At 36.1% G+C, this 15,487-nt stretch overlaps 1 protein-coding gene across 2 annotated transcripts in view; it reads left to right on the top strand.

Moving 5' to 3' along the window:
- Window positions 1-15,487, top strand: part of DPY19L1 (dpy-19 like C-mannosyltransferase 1) — a 95,822-nt gene that overhangs the window by 44,448 nt on the left and 35,887 nt on the right. For both annotated transcript variants that reach the window (XM_069586701.1, XM_069586702.1), the window contains exons 8-10: window positions 8,296-8,387; window positions 10,584-10,683; window positions 12,906-12,983. In XM_069586701.1, the coding sequence (XP_069442802.1) occupies window positions 8,296-8,387; window positions 10,584-10,683; window positions 12,906-12,983 (270 nt within the window). The remainder of the gene's footprint in view (window positions 1-8,295; window positions 8,388-10,583; window positions 10,684-12,905; window positions 12,984-15,487) is intronic.

A 15,487-nucleotide genomic window follows, 5' to 3' on the forward strand; every position in this document is an offset into this window, starting at 1 on the left:
GTAATTGAGTCTAAGATAGGTATTTTTGTTTTCATTGTTGTTGTTTAGTTGCTAAGTCACGCCCAACTCTTTTGCAACCCCATGGACTATAGCCCACCAGGCTCGTCTGTCCACAGGATTTCCCAGGCAAGAATGCTGGAGGAGTGGGTTGCCATTTCTTTATATGATGTACTTTCTGAAGTATTCCTTTCTCAGATGGTTTTACAAGGGGAAATTTTTGCTTTAAAAGAAGAACTACAAATTATGTAGCATAAATGATTAAAATTATTTAAAAGGAAAATTTAAAACCCTCAAATCTGAAAAATGTGAAAACACAATAAAGAAGCTATTAGTGGCTCATAGTAATAATCAGTAATACTGAGCCTATATATAAAATTTTTATTTTATAATAAAAACTATACAGATGTTTTATCAAACTTTTTAATTAAATGTTAATTCTGTTCCTATTGAGAATTTTTGCTAAGATGAAAACTAACAATTTTGCTTTGCTTTTAAAATGTTTTTTTATTATAAGATATTTATAGCATTGGTTGATTTTTTGCATGTTAATTGAAAAGCATTTAGATGGGCACATTAAAAAAAAGCTAAATGCAGTACTTTTCTCCAGTTTTGACTGTTAAAAATTCATTTTATGTGCAATAGGTTTGTTTAGCTTTTTATGATGAGATCTTTTCTTGCCAACTTAAGGAACCTTTTCTCTTTTCCTCTTCCTTTCTCCCTTTCATTCCTAATAATGGTAAGGATATTTGTTCTGAGTCTTGTGTTTATTCAACTCATTTAAAACAACATATATAGTCAAATCACTTTGCTGTGTAATAGGAATTAACAACACTGTAAATTAACTATACTTCAAAAAAATAAATAGGGAAAAAAACAACAGCATATACTGAGGGCCTACCCTATGTCAGGATCTGTAGAGGCTGCAGATGTTTCAGTAGTAAAACAAAGGTCCCTTGTGGATGTGAAGGTGGAACAGTCTTCTGCTAAAGGTGGGGGGTTGTGGGGGGTTTCCTGATTTATTTGGGGAGAAGCAAGGAGGCCACTTTGGAGGAGCAGAGAGTGGAAGGTATAAGGCCAGACAGTGAAAGGTGGAAGGTGGGATGTGGAAAGGGCTGATTCTGTAGTCCTGTCAGTCATTGTAAGGTTCATTTGGAGCGGATGGAAAGGCCATGGAGGTTACCTGCAGATGAGCGACATGATTTAAGTATTTTTTGCATTCATTTCGTAGATAGCGTAAGTGCAAGATGTATTATTTATTCAGGCTATTGAGTGCTGTGTGTATTTGTGAAACTTAACTCCCAAAGTCCATAAACAGAGTGTGTGCTAGTCTTAGTTGGAGATGAATCTGTTGATGTAGTCTGAAGGCTAGTAATAGCTTCTAGTGTGGTAGAAAACCAGCCTACCACATCTTGCATGCCCTGGCCCTTTCTGGGTCTCTCTGCTCTAGGGCATTTTCCTTTTGCCGCAGTCCTGCTGTGTCCTTCCTTCCTCTAGTTCCCAGAAGGGGCTGCCCCTTTTCCCGTCTCAGGGCCTTTGCACATGCTCTCTCCTGTATCCTGCGTATTTCCCTCTCCATGTCTCCTAATCTATGCCTGGTTAACTCTTAGTCATCTTTCATAGCTGGATGTCTCAATTTGGGTTTCGGTGGTGTTCTTCATTTCTTCCTGCAGATCTGGGTTTCCATCTGGTGTAATTTCTCTTCAGTCTTAAGAACTTTATTTAGCATTGTGGTGCAGATCTGCTGCCAATAAGTTCTCTTAGCTTTTGCCTTTCTAAAAACATCCTTATTTTCCTTCATTATTTTTTAAGTGCTTTTTTTTTTCTGGATAAGAATTCTGGGTTGAAAGCTTTATGTTTAAGCTCTTTAAATGTCATTCTTTGTCTTCTGTCTTCCATGGTTTGCAAAGTCATCTATCACACTTACTATTGTTTCCCTGAATGTAATATGTTTTCTATAGTGGTTTGAAGCTTTCTTTTTGTATTTGATTTCTCTTGGTTTGATGGTGATGAACTTAAATGTGGTCTTCTTTGTATATACCCTGCTTAGATTTCACTGAACATCTTTGTTCCGTGGGTTGATTTTTTAAATCAGTTTTTAGAAAACTTAAGCAAATATATTTTGTTCAGATATTTTGTCTTCCCCGTTCTCTTTCTTACTGTCTTTGAGGATTCCAGTTCCATGTATGTTCAGCTTTTGATGTTGTCCCACAGGTTTTTGGTACTCCCTTCATCTTTTTGTTTGTTTGTTTCTCTTTGTCTCTGTTTGGATATATTATTTGTCCCTGAGTTCATTGTTACTTTATTCTGATACATTGTCTGCTTTAATGCCCATCTAGTGAATTTTTTATTTTAGATGTTATAAATTTCAGTTTTTCCCCGGGCTTCTATTTCTCTGTTGAAAATTCCTGTCTGTTCACCCATTTTATCCATCTTTTTCTGTAAATTTTTAAACCTAATGATTATAGTTAAATTCTCTGTATGCTAATTCCGACATTAATGTTCTCTATGGATTTAAATTTTCTGACTAGAATTTGCCTCTTAATTGTGGGTTATATATTTGATTTTACATGTCTCATAGATTTCTATTTAATGCAAGATATTTTGTATAACAGAATGATAAAGCCTGAATTAAATAATTGTTTTTGCTTTTCTTTTTCCCCATCAGAGAGGGACTATCTTTTCCTATATTGGGCATGTGGGGTAAGAGCCAAGCAATTGGATCCCGTCATGAGTCTTGCTAAGCTGGGCAGTGCTGTAGTTTTAATTTAAATTTTCCTCCAGTTTCAAATGAATGAAGGAAATTTCTGCCCTGTGGCTCACTCTCCAGTTTCCCAGATGCTCACTCCAGGGTATGAGCTCTTTGGTCTTACAAGCAATTGAATTTGGAGGAGGTTAATTTTTAGCTTTTTAGTTATCAGTCCATCACTGGATTCAATTTCAGCAGTCTTCTGAAAGCTAAACACAACATGAGATTGTGACTTCTCTCTGCCTCCTGACTGTTCTTCAGTGCTTCTTCTTTTTTCAAGGGTGTTTTTTTTTGTTTGTTTTTTTTTTTTTTTTATGTCGACCAAATTTTAAAGTCTTTATTGAATTTGTTACGATATTGCTTCTGTTTTATGTTTTGGTTTTTTGGCCATGAGGCAGGTGGGATCTTAGTTCCCCAACCAAGGATAGAATCTGCACCCTTGCATTGGAAAGTGACATCTTCACCCCTGAACTGCCAGGGAAAGTCTCTGTTTGTCTCTGCTTCTTCACCCTAATCTGAATATTAAATTAATTTAGTTCTGTTTGTTGAAAAGACAGTTCTTTTTCCATTGAATTGTATTGATGCTTTTGTCATTAATCAAGTGACTGAATATCGGTAGATTTGTTTTTAGACTCTCGAATCTGTTCCAGTTTGGCTGTTTATCTTTAAGTCATTATCACGCTATCTTAAATATTGTAGCTTTAAAAGTTTGATATCTGGTAGTAAAAGTCTCTAACTCTGTTTTTTTCCAGTGTTGCTCTAAGTAGTCCAGGTTCTTTGTATTTCCATATGAATTTTAGAATCAGTTTTCCATGATGCCTCCTTCCCTCAGCACATATACAACCTGCTGGGACTTTAGTATTGCCTTGATCTCTAGATCATTTTAGGGAGAAGAGGCATTCTAAATATATCAAATCTTCCCATCTGTAAACATAGCTATTCTTCATTTATATCAGTCTTCTTTCTCTTGTTTCAGCAATATTTTTTATATTGTAGATTTTTGTTAGATTAATTCCTAAGTTGTGTGTGTGTGTGTAGGCACATGTGTATTTTGGTACTAGTCTCTGCCCTTTTGATATGGCCAGTGTTCTTTATTTATTTCCCTCAGTGTTCTTTGAACACTTACTTTCTTGCCCAAAAATTTGTTTCAAAATCACTTAGTACTTTCCCGTCCCTAGATTTGGAATCGGCTATTTTCCAAGGAATCTTAGATCCTGCGTGGAAAATGGTATTTAGAGACCAAAAGCAGGGTGCTTGGTGTACTTATTACTGCTTGGATGTAGTCACTTCTAGCTTCTTTCAGCAAAAACCATTAATTCACACTGATTCCTCCATTAATTCTGATCTAGCAATCCAGTGTTATAAACTCTGCCTTCCCCTACTCCATGTTTGTATCTTCTGCCTCCCCATAGTGTAATTGTATTTACTTATTTGCTTTATTCTGTAGTATATACAAAATAATTTCAGAATTAGTGCACTAATACCATTACTAACAACACACCTACTAAGTAAAGTTTAAGATTTCTTTGCTGTTCTTTGTTTCCTAAGATCATATTCTGCTAAGGAATACAGAATTCAAAAGTAAAATAGCTCAATATATACCTAAATTATTTTTGCTTCTCTGTTAGGTTTACCATTCAATGCAGTTGGAATCATTTGTTTCATTTTATATTTATATTGCTTTTGTGTCATGACGAATACTTTCATACTGTATACAGAATATTGAGCATGTTGATAACCCTGAGGAGTTTAGTTTACAACCACATAGTAAAGGTGGTAGAGTTGATAATACCTTGTCAGAGATTTTTTCTATGTTTAAATAAGTAAGGAAAGGTCAGGTTTGAGTTATTGCTACAAAGGATGGAGTCATGAAGATGTAAGTTATTGCTTATCCAACAAAGCTGACTCATTTCACAGAAGTTTTTTTTTTTTTTTTGAAAACTTTATGGTAGGATATGCTGATATCCTGGAAGATCAGAGAGAAAAATTGATAAACATTTCTTTCCATAGAACCAATAACCAATAACCAATAACCAATAACCTTACTTATTAAGATAGTAAGGGCTTCCCCGATGGCTCAGTGGGTAACGAATCTCCCTGCAATATAGGAGACATGGAAGACCTGGGTTTGATCCCTGGGTTGGGAAGATCCCCTGGAGGAGGAAATGACAACCTTCACCTAGGAGGTGGAGGAAAAATCCCACAGAGGAGCCTGGCAGGGTACAGCACACAGGTTCTTAAAAAGTGGAACATGACTGAGCAACTAAGCACACAAGCACCCAAAGCTTGTTAATAGCAATTATATGGCACTGAAGCATTAACTTTTGTGTAAGCAAAAATTGTATTACCAATTCAAATTGATGTATGTATCAATAACTGACGGTTTAATTGGGCAGTGTATCAGTACCTGGTACAGAAAGAGATAGACGCTCCAAGAAACCTACCTGACTTATAAAGGTGCAGTCCCACCAGGCTCATAAAGCCAATGCCAAGCTAAGGGTCTGCCTAAGCAATGGGACTGCCCAGGTAACATCAGCTAGATGATGTCGTGTGGCTGCTGCGTTTTTTGTTGCATCCAGCACTTTTATGGTTGACATCTGGATAGTTGAATACTAAACCTATACTGTTCTTTAGAAAAGGAGTAGCCAAACCCATGGAGGTCAGGAATCATTTTAGAATCACTTGTATAGTGTTTAATATTGTAGCTAATACAACAGTGCAGCAGTCAAGAGGTAGGATCATTGTTTTAAGCTCAAACCTTATATGTTAACTCTAATTAAAACTCTTGGAACAAGCCTTAAACATGATCTATTTGATACTAATACTAACTATAAGTTATAATTGACTAGTCAGTTCTATTTATATTTTTAAATTATGAAAAGAAATCAGTTAGATTATGCTCAAATCTCTAGTAGTATAAATCAACTATTTGAAAAGAGAGGTTGAAAAATGAAGCTGTTTATTGCTGAAATTCCTTTGTTTTTGATTCTTGAGTACATGACTAAAAGATTTAGCCCTTACCAGGCCAAAATAGATTAAAAATTATGTAGTGGATGAGGACAGTTTAAACAGTGCAAGATTTTTTTATTGAATTTATTTTCACAACTAAAGAATTTCTTATTCTTTGTCAGAGTGCAGAATGCTTTTCTGCAATCCTTTTTGAAGCAGTTATGTGTATATTTCCTCCTTTAATTCTTACATTTCAACCTACAAAGAGAATTATAGATTTTTATTTTCCACTTAAAATTATAGTTAAATAAAAATACCTATTTATTGTTACTTAAGGTATGATTAAAATAAATCTCTTTTTAAAATTTCATATTGTATAGTATCATTTGGATCAGCAGTTATGTTTGTATCAGATTTAGAAAAGCACCCTGTGTTATTGGAGAAACAACAAGAAGCACTTTCACATACATTTGAATTCATTCACTCTTAACATTTTAGAAGGAGAAGACCTTGCTCTTTGTTATAATTTATAATTGAGCTTTCTTATCCATACTTTACAGAGGATGTAATTGAGTTTTAGCAAACTGAGTGACTATTGCTATTAAGAGAAATGAATTTCTAAGATGACAACGTAGTTGAATTTAGTAATGAAATAAATGTGGGTGAACAGTCTAAGGAAAATTTTCAAATTGTGTATTATATAGTTTGAATATTTTCTTACTGGTTTTTACATAGAGATTGGTAGCTTTATAAATTTTGGTTATATATTTCTTCTATCAATCATACTGAAATCTCTAATAAACTAATAAACTAACATTTTTAAAAATTGCATCTCAACAACAAATATGCATTTTTAAAGACTTTCAATCTTTTCATATTCTCTTCCATGTAAGTTCATTGACAAATCTATATTTATATTAATTTCATAGGGAATGGTGAGTTTTGGTAGAAAAAGAGAAATAAATTGACTCAAACTTTCTATATGGGTAGTAGAGATATCTAATAGTCTAAGGCAGAGCTAAAATAAAGGCTTGTTTCCATCATGATCTTTGTCATTCTATATATTCCTTAAATTTACCCTGCTTGACTTGAAAGAGGCAATGATTTCTTCTAGTGTGACTAGCTTAGTAGTAGTGATATCAGCTTGTTTTACATTTAATCCAGTGCTATATTCTTCAAACTGAAACATGGACTTATTAATATATTTAATGTATATGCAGAAACATGATAGAGTACTAAAACTGGACTATTATATTACTTAATCAAATCTAAAGTTAGCTTTTAGAAAGGCTGATAACTATTTTAGAATTTCTGTTATTTTATTGATCTCCTGTACCACTTTTAATAAATACTTGGCAGCTCAGGTCAAAGAAGTAAAAACAAAAGTGGACTGCTCCTTTTAAGTGGCATTGTCAATAAAAATACTAACAGTGATGTCCCCAGAGAGTTTGAAATATTAGCTATGAATCAGGTCAGTTCAGTCCCTCAGTCATGGCTGACTCTTTGTGACCCCATGGGCTGCAGCACGCCAGGCTTCCCTGTCCATCACCAACTCCTGGAGCTTGCTCAAACTCATGTCCATCGAGTCAGTGATGCCATTCAACCATCTCATTCTTTCCTCTTCTCCTCCTTCCTTCAATCTTTCCCAGCATCAGAGTCTTTTCCAGTTGGAGTTTCAGCTTCAGCATTAGTCATTCCAATGAATACTCAAGACTGATTTCCTTTAGGATGGACTGGTTGGATCTCCTTGCAGTCCAAGGGACTCTCAGGAGTCTTCTCCATCACCACAGTTCAAAAGCATCAATTCTTTGGCGTTCATCTTTCTTTGTGATATGACTGTCACATCTGTACATGACTTGGAAAAACAGTAGCTTTGAATATACAGACCTTTGTCGGTAAAGTAATGTCTCTGCTTTTTAATATGCTGTCTAGGTTGGTCATAGCTTATCTTCCCAGGAGAAAGTGTCTTTTAATTTCATGGCTGCAGTCACCATGTGCACTGATTTTGGAGCCTAAGAAAATAAAGTCTGTCACTGTTTCCCTTGTTCCCCCATCTGTTTGCTATGAGGTGATGGGACTGGATGCCATGATCTTAGTTTTTCGAATGTTGAGTTTTAAGCCAGCTGTTCCACTCTCACTTGCATCAACAGGCGCTTTAGTTCCTCTTTGCTTTCTGCCATAAGGGTGGTGTCATCTGCGGTTATATCTGAGGTTATTGAACTAGTTATGAATAGTTTTGCTGAAATTCATGTGAAAGAAGACAAACTATAGTTAATTTTCATAGTCAGCTCAAATGTAGTGTTTTTAGTTTTGGCAGAACATTTTCTTGCTGGTGCTTTCCCTCTTTTCCTTTTAAGCTGCAGGTGAAGCTTTTTAGGACTTTGCTGTTGACAATTCATGATGTTACTGTTTCATGAGGTCTTAGGCCATGTGTGCCTTCCTCCTAATTTGGCTGTTGGTAAAAATGTTAATATCAGTAGTTTGGTTTCTGGCACACCATTACACTGTGAGAAAAGCTTAATAGCAGCTTTCAGTTGGTATGTCTTACTCAACACATTTAGCAAAGGTACCATACACTATGAATTTTTTTTTTTTTTTAGTGTACCCGTGTGATGTGGACACCTCCTCTCCGTGAAAGTTTCTCATATCCATTCCTTGTACTTCAGATGTTGCTTGTGACTCACATTCTCAGGTAACTATGACTTATTTTTAGAGGTTGTTGTTTGTTTTGCATTGAATAACTTAAGCTGGAAATTTTTAAACTTCCGTTATGAAAACAATATAATAAAATAATTAAGATGATGCTGTTGCTAGGTTGCTTTCATAAAGGTATTTTAAGAATATAACTTCAAAATATATGACTACCCCAAACATTTTCTTAATCTGCCTTTTAGTCTTCTTTCCTTTAGTTAGTGGTCCACAGACGCTGCCGGAGGAGCAGCAAGTCTGCTTCCACTTCTGCCATCTCCGCTTCCCCAAGTCGCTTTCTGCCACCACAGCAGCCTTCCGAAAACAGGAAGAAGTGGGGAAGCTGGTGGCAGTAGAGTGTGCGCTGCGCAGGAGCAGTGCATAGAACAGGCGAGGTCAGGAACTGTCCCGCGTAGTTCTTCCCTCTACATTTGTTCAGCATCCCGGAGAACTGAATAGCAGGGGTAGAAAGAGAAAGACACGCTAGAATTCCTGCTAGAAACGCAGGATTGGATTGGGCTCATCCCTGTTTCTCTGGGCTTCAGTTAGAGACCTGATAGAGATGCAGGCATCACACTGGTAGAGAGTTTAGAGGATAGTTCCCTCCCCTTCTACTGACAGACAGAATTTAGATGGATGCTGCCTTGTTTCAGAGGGTGATGATAAAAGAAAATAGAGTGTAGGAAACAACAGAACAAAGCATGATGAAAATATGGAGATGACTCAGACTAGTCTAACTCTATTCAGTGCAGAATTCAGGAGAACTGGTTGACGTCTGTTACATCAAACCCTTTGGGTGGTTGATTTCCCCATGATGAACTTAGCAGGAATATGTGGCTTTGTCTCTTGGGTAGTGTTTTTAGGCTGGCCTTTCACAAAATATGGGATGGGTGGCAGCTTTTGTATTAGCTTTTAAAGTCTTTGCAACTCCAGCCTGATTGCTCTGCCTTAAATTCCTCTTTTATTATGGAAATGAGAGCTTCTTTAGCATATTCAAGTAAGCTGAACTCTGAATTCATAACCTTTAGTTCTGGTGCACGGTGATAGATGTTTCCTTCTCAAACACTTTGGGAAGAAGTGATGTGCTGAAGGAACACCTGATTCTCCACTGCACGTGCTGTGTCTCCATAGCCACTCTCTTGATCTTGGCTTTTTTCTCTAATACATTGCACACAGTAGACTGCCCATCAGTCTCTATTTTCTGCTTTTCACCCTCCTCTCTGCTTCGGTCTTAAATCCAGCGCTGGCAAACTTTTTCTTCCTCTCATTCCCTTGCTAATATGCTCTGATTGTCCACAGCTGCTCAGATCAGAGATCGAAACGCCCCTGGCTTTGCCTCCTCTTCTCTTTTCTGTGTCCTATTCATGCAGGACCCAGCTTTTATCCATCTCCTCCAGGAAACCTCTATCAGCTGCTCAGCCCATATCCTAAACACTTGCTTGCTTGTCTGCAGAATACTTATTGCTTAGAATCTGCTACTTCTGTGATTTTTTTCATAGACATCATCTATCTCTCCAAATTAATCTATTGAATGCAGCTTTACATATATATATTTGGTTGTGAATTCACCAAAATATAGTTTGAAAAAACTCAGTGGATACACTGACTCTGATTTCTCCCTCTCTCCTTTGGAAACTTTGTTTTTTACAGTTATTGCTGTTGTTTAGTCTCTGAGTCTTTCTGACTCTTCTGCAAATCCATGGACTGTAGTCACCAGGCTTTTCTGTCCATGGAATTTCCCAGGCAAGAACACTGGAGTGGGTTGCCATTTCCTTCTTCAGGGTATCTTCCCAACCCGGAGAGTGAACCCGTGTCTCCTTCATTGGCAGGTGGATTCTTTACCACTGAGCCACCTGGGAAGCCTTTGTTACAGTTATACTCGGTATTTACTTTTCATAGGAAATTGTTATAATTGGCTGTCAGTAGGCATAATTTTTAATCCATCGGTTCATTTTATACGTTACAACCAGATTGTGTTTAGAGAGTCTAATTTGTAGCGGTTTGGAGCCATGTTAGAATGTTTTCTGGTTGTGTGTGTCTGTTAATCACTCAGTCGTGTCTGACTCTATGTGACCCCATGGACTATAGAGCCTGCCAGGTTCCTCTGTCCATGGAATTCTCCAAGCAGTAATACTGGACTGGGCTGCCATTTCCTTCTCCAGGGGATCTTTTCTGGTTAAACTTATTTTATCTTTTTAAGGGCTACGAAACTTTACAGAGGAAGCTTGATTGCACTCTGCATTTCCAATGTATTTTTTATGCTTCCCTGGCAGTTTGCTCAGTTTGTACTTCTTACTCAGGTAAGGTGCTTACATTTGTAAACTGAATTAAGTTTAGTATATTTGATTATAAGAACTTAGTTATCTAAAATTATAGAACTGATATGTTACATGATTCTAAGTCCTAAAATGTTTTTTTCAGTTGATATTTTGAAAGAAATTTCAAGATAGGGCAATAAATAAGATTTATTTATTTATTAATGAGTTTTGAGAACGGGGAGTAGAATATGAGCTCATTTTTCCCTGCACCCACTGCTTTGATTCTTTCTTACACTGGCCTTATTCCTATTCATAGAAAGCAACTTGAGTTGTTTATTTAATGTCCTTTGAAATGTCTTGCTTGAGAAATGACGTCAAGCCTGGACTTGAGACCTAACTCTCTTCACTAGCTTCTTAGTTGGACAGACAGCCTAACTTTTCTTAGTTTCAGTTTTCTCATATATAAAGTAGAGACAATGAAATAACCTACTGTATTGGGTTGTGATTAGGATCAGATGGGGTCATGTATGTATTATAAGACTCCTAACACATTACCACTACTTAACAGGATGTCAGGTTAGCTGTTGCTATCATTTTTTTTTTAAGAGAAGCTTTGAAAAAGTGAAAGTGTTAGTTGCTCAGTCATGTCTAACTCTTTGTGACACCATGACTGTAGCCTGCTGAGCTCCTCTGTCCATGGAATTCTCCAGGCAAAAATACTGGAGTGCATAGCTATGTCCTTCTCCAGGGAATCTTTCCAACCCAAGGGTTGGACCTGGGTCTCCTGCATTGCAGGTGGCTCTGTTTGTACTTAATTCTTTATTTGATCTTACCTTTTAGACTTTCTCGTCTTCTATAGTTTGATGACATTTTAAATGTTTTGGGTTTAAAATGTCCCTGAGGGTCACTCCTTAAAACCCTGTAGGCCTGTTGTGTATTGCTTAACCCCTGGAATGGAAAGGGAGAGTTCCTATCCTCCAGTTAGTGGAGATGGCCAGCTTTATGGTTTCTATCTGGGGGAGGGGGAACGTGGGGAGTTGCATGGAGGGAGAAGAGGCAGTAATATGCTTCCCTGGGGGGGCTTACACTGAATAACAGCACACTTGTCCACAGTTGTGTCATATCAGTCACCCTTCAGCAATGATGTGTCCCCATGGAGAAATCTGGGTAAAGGGAAACATTGTTTTCTTGCTTTTAGGAAAATTTATTGTAGATTACTTGGCGATTAAAAACTTGATGAATAAAACTTATGATACATGTTTATAAGTATTCAGCTATTTTGCTGTTTGTTTGAAAAGTATTTGTGTAGTGAGAGACGCATGGAATTTAATTTGAATTGCTTTTTCCATGAAGAAAGATAGAAAGACACTGTTTGAATACCTCTCTATTTTACCTAAAAAAGTGAAAGTGTAAGTTGCTTGGTCGTGTATGACTCTTCGCAACCCCATGGACTATACGGTCCATGGAATTCTCAGGGCCAGAATACTGGACTGGGTAGCCTTTCCCTTCTCCAGGGGATCTTCCCAACCTAGGGAATGAACCCAGGTCTCTCACATTGTGGGTGGATTCTTTACTAGCTGAGCCATTTTACTCAGAGGTATATTATTTAATCAATTTATTCATATAATCAATTAATTCATATGAATAACTCCAGTACTCTTAGAATTCTTGGAAAATACATTCACAGTTTTCTTCAAAACTATTAAAAAAAGTTAATACCTTTATAATACAAGAACGTCTAGCTTGAAATTTGATAAATTTGATTATAGCCAACACTGGAATATTTGTACAAGTATGAAGGAGAACACTAGTGGAGATACTTTTTAAGTGTGACTAACAAGCAGAACCTAATATATTTTTACACACACATGCATTAAATAATTATTTTTTAGCTTTTAATGTATCTTTCCCAATTATGTATTAATTGTCACATTATAATTGCATTTTCATAATGTTTGAGCAAGGCACTTTGTAATTATACATGCTGGCAGTAGAGTCACTCTGACATTAAAAGGAGTATTGTTTTGGATAATCTGCAAAGCAGATAATTTACATGGTTAATTGGGAGAGAATAGTCAACTGATATTTGCTATATTAAGGTATTCACTTTGTTTAATAATAAATTAGCAGGTAAGAAGGAAACTAAAGAACTTTCTATATAAATATAAATTTGAGGCAGAATAAAGATAATCCTTTCTTAATTTTTCAATCTATTCATTATATATGTATAATTTTAAATTTTCACATAACTTTTTAAATTTCAGATTGCATCATTATTTGCACTCTATGTTGTGGGATACATTGACATAAGCAAGTTACGGAAGATCATTTATATGCACATGGTAATGATTTTTAAATTTGCTTTTTCCATATATCTTGACCTTAAAACAAGCTCCTGATTAATATTTGATTTATTCATGGCTGAAACTGGTTTTAACATAGTTCCATAACTAAAACAAGTATTACTCAAAAACTGTGATATAATTAACAAATCTTGTTTTTAAGTAGGCCACCCTGAAAATTTTATTTTGGGTCATATTACCTGATTTGAGTTTGTGCCCAACTTATACATTATCAGTAAAAAAGATAATTCGTGAAAGAGACCATGGAATGGTATATTATCCAGGAACCTTCTGTTAAAATAAAGTGGAATATCCATTTATTGAGCACCAACTATTGAGGCACATGGGACATATCAGTGAATAGAATTGCAAAGATCCCAGCATGTATGTGGATTACATCCTAGAAGAGTAGAGGAAGGAGAGAAGACAGAAGATAAATAATAAACGTAGTAAATTGGTAAATTATATAGTATTTTAGAAGGTGGTATGGACTATAGAGAAGGATAAGCCATGATACCCCAAGGAGGTCAAGAGGGCCAGCTGTCAGTGGATGGGAGATTGAGATGTCAAATGCGGTGGTCAGGAGAGGTCTTACTGAGAAGAGGGGAGGGTAGTGGAGCGAAGACTGGAAGGAGGCGAGGGAGTCAGTTAAGTAGTTATTCCAGGTTGATGAAATAGAGCAAAGGTCTTAAGGCTGGATGGTTGATTTTGAAGAATACTGATTTTTTAAAAAACATTTGCCTTCTCCATCATTAATTCTTACAATTTTGTTTTCTTTTTCCTATAATTTTAATGTAAGTACAATATGCCATGGGTTTGTGCCAGTCTTAGCCTATCAATAACTGATTTTGTGGTTTGACAGGTACTTGTGGTTCTTATTATCATTAAAAGATGCCTTTTAGCAATAATTACCAGGAAATTTTGAAAAAATAATCAAGGTTTATTACTTACAGGACCTGGAAATTACACAGCACATCTGGGACCGTGCAGTTAGGTCATGGGGACAAGGGGAGGTATAGGAGAGAGAGGGAGCAAGCGTGCATCTGGGATTCTTCCTTTGTTGGCATCTAGGATGATGGCCTAGGGTTTTGAGGGCTCATTCTTTTTGGTGGATTTAAAACATAAGAGTGGGAATTTAAATCACAGGAAGGGAAAAGACTGACCCAGAGGTCAGGTATTGAAATTAACAAAGATCTCTAAAACAAAGGAGCCTCAGTAGGGGCAGGTGACCTGACTTTATCTAGTCCTGCGGCTGGCAGTATGTTTATTCAAGAAATAGCTGTATTTGAAGTGGATTGCAATGAAAGCTTAAGTCAGGCACTTGTATTACTAAAAAGAAAAAAAATCCCAACTATCAGGGTTTATACTACAGCCATATATTTTTTGTTCTCTAATAATTGGTACCTATAAAAGGACATTTATAAGATAAATTATGAACAGAGTTATAAAATGAACAATCATGAGCCTACCCTCCAGCTGAAAACTGGAACCATCATTACTTTGAAGCCCTTGTGTCCTGAATATAGCTGCCTCACTTCTCTTGGAGATAACCATGAGCCTGACCTTTCAAATTATAATTGTTTTCCTTTATAACTTTACCATATATATGTACTTATGCATAGATGATAGATTTTTATAATTAAGTTTTTATATTGTTTTTGAGGTTATAAAATGGTTTCATTTTTGTGTGAAATATGTTTTCACTCAGATTTCTGAAATTTGTATGTTACTGGAGTTTGGGCATTTTCTTTGCTTTATGTTTCTTATTGTATAAATTAAACAGTTTATCCATGTTCTTACTGAAAGATGTTTAGATTTTTTTTCCTCTTTTTCCTTTTATGAGTAATGCTGTGCATTTTTCCACATAGCTCCTGGGACATAAATATAGAGTTTCTCTAAGCTATTTACCTTGTAGTAGAATTTTTAGGTGGTAAATTAAATATATGTTCAGTTTCACAATTTAATATTACATTGCTTTTCAAAAGTGATTAGACTACTTTGAACAATAACATTTAACAGTCGTTGTTATTCTGTATCTTTTTTTCTTTTTTAATTTTGTCAATCTGGAGAATATAAAATGGTATCTTATGACCTTAATTTACATTTTTCTCTGGTTTTCAGTAAAGTTGAACATGTTTTGGTATGTTTCTGGCCCTTTGTCTTTTCTCTTTGTGTCATTCCTATTCGAATTTTCATCAATTTCTCTCTGTGTCCAAGAAAAAGCGTCATTTGTTTAATTCACTGTAGTGTAATCCACTACTTTCATTATTTATCTTGATGCTTGCGTTGGTCCTGATCTGACCAGCTACTTTCTGGGACTTCTTTGTCTTTTGTTCTCATTATGCTTTGCGTACTTTTTCGAAGAAAGCCATAAAGGCCCAGTTTCATCAAATGCTTTTCTACATCTTTCTAGAGACCCTGTGTATATGTCCCTCTTTAATATGTTACTGTGAGGAATTACGGGCTTCCCTGGTGGTTCAGACGGTAAAGCGTCTGCCTGGAAT

The sequence above is a fragment of the Ovis canadensis genome, chromosome 4, assembly GCF_042477335.2.
Source record: "Ovis canadensis isolate MfBH-ARS-UI-01 breed Bighorn chromosome 4, ARS-UI_OviCan_v2, whole genome shotgun sequence".
NCBI lineage: Eukaryota > Metazoa > Chordata > Mammalia > Artiodactyla > Bovidae > Ovis > Ovis canadensis.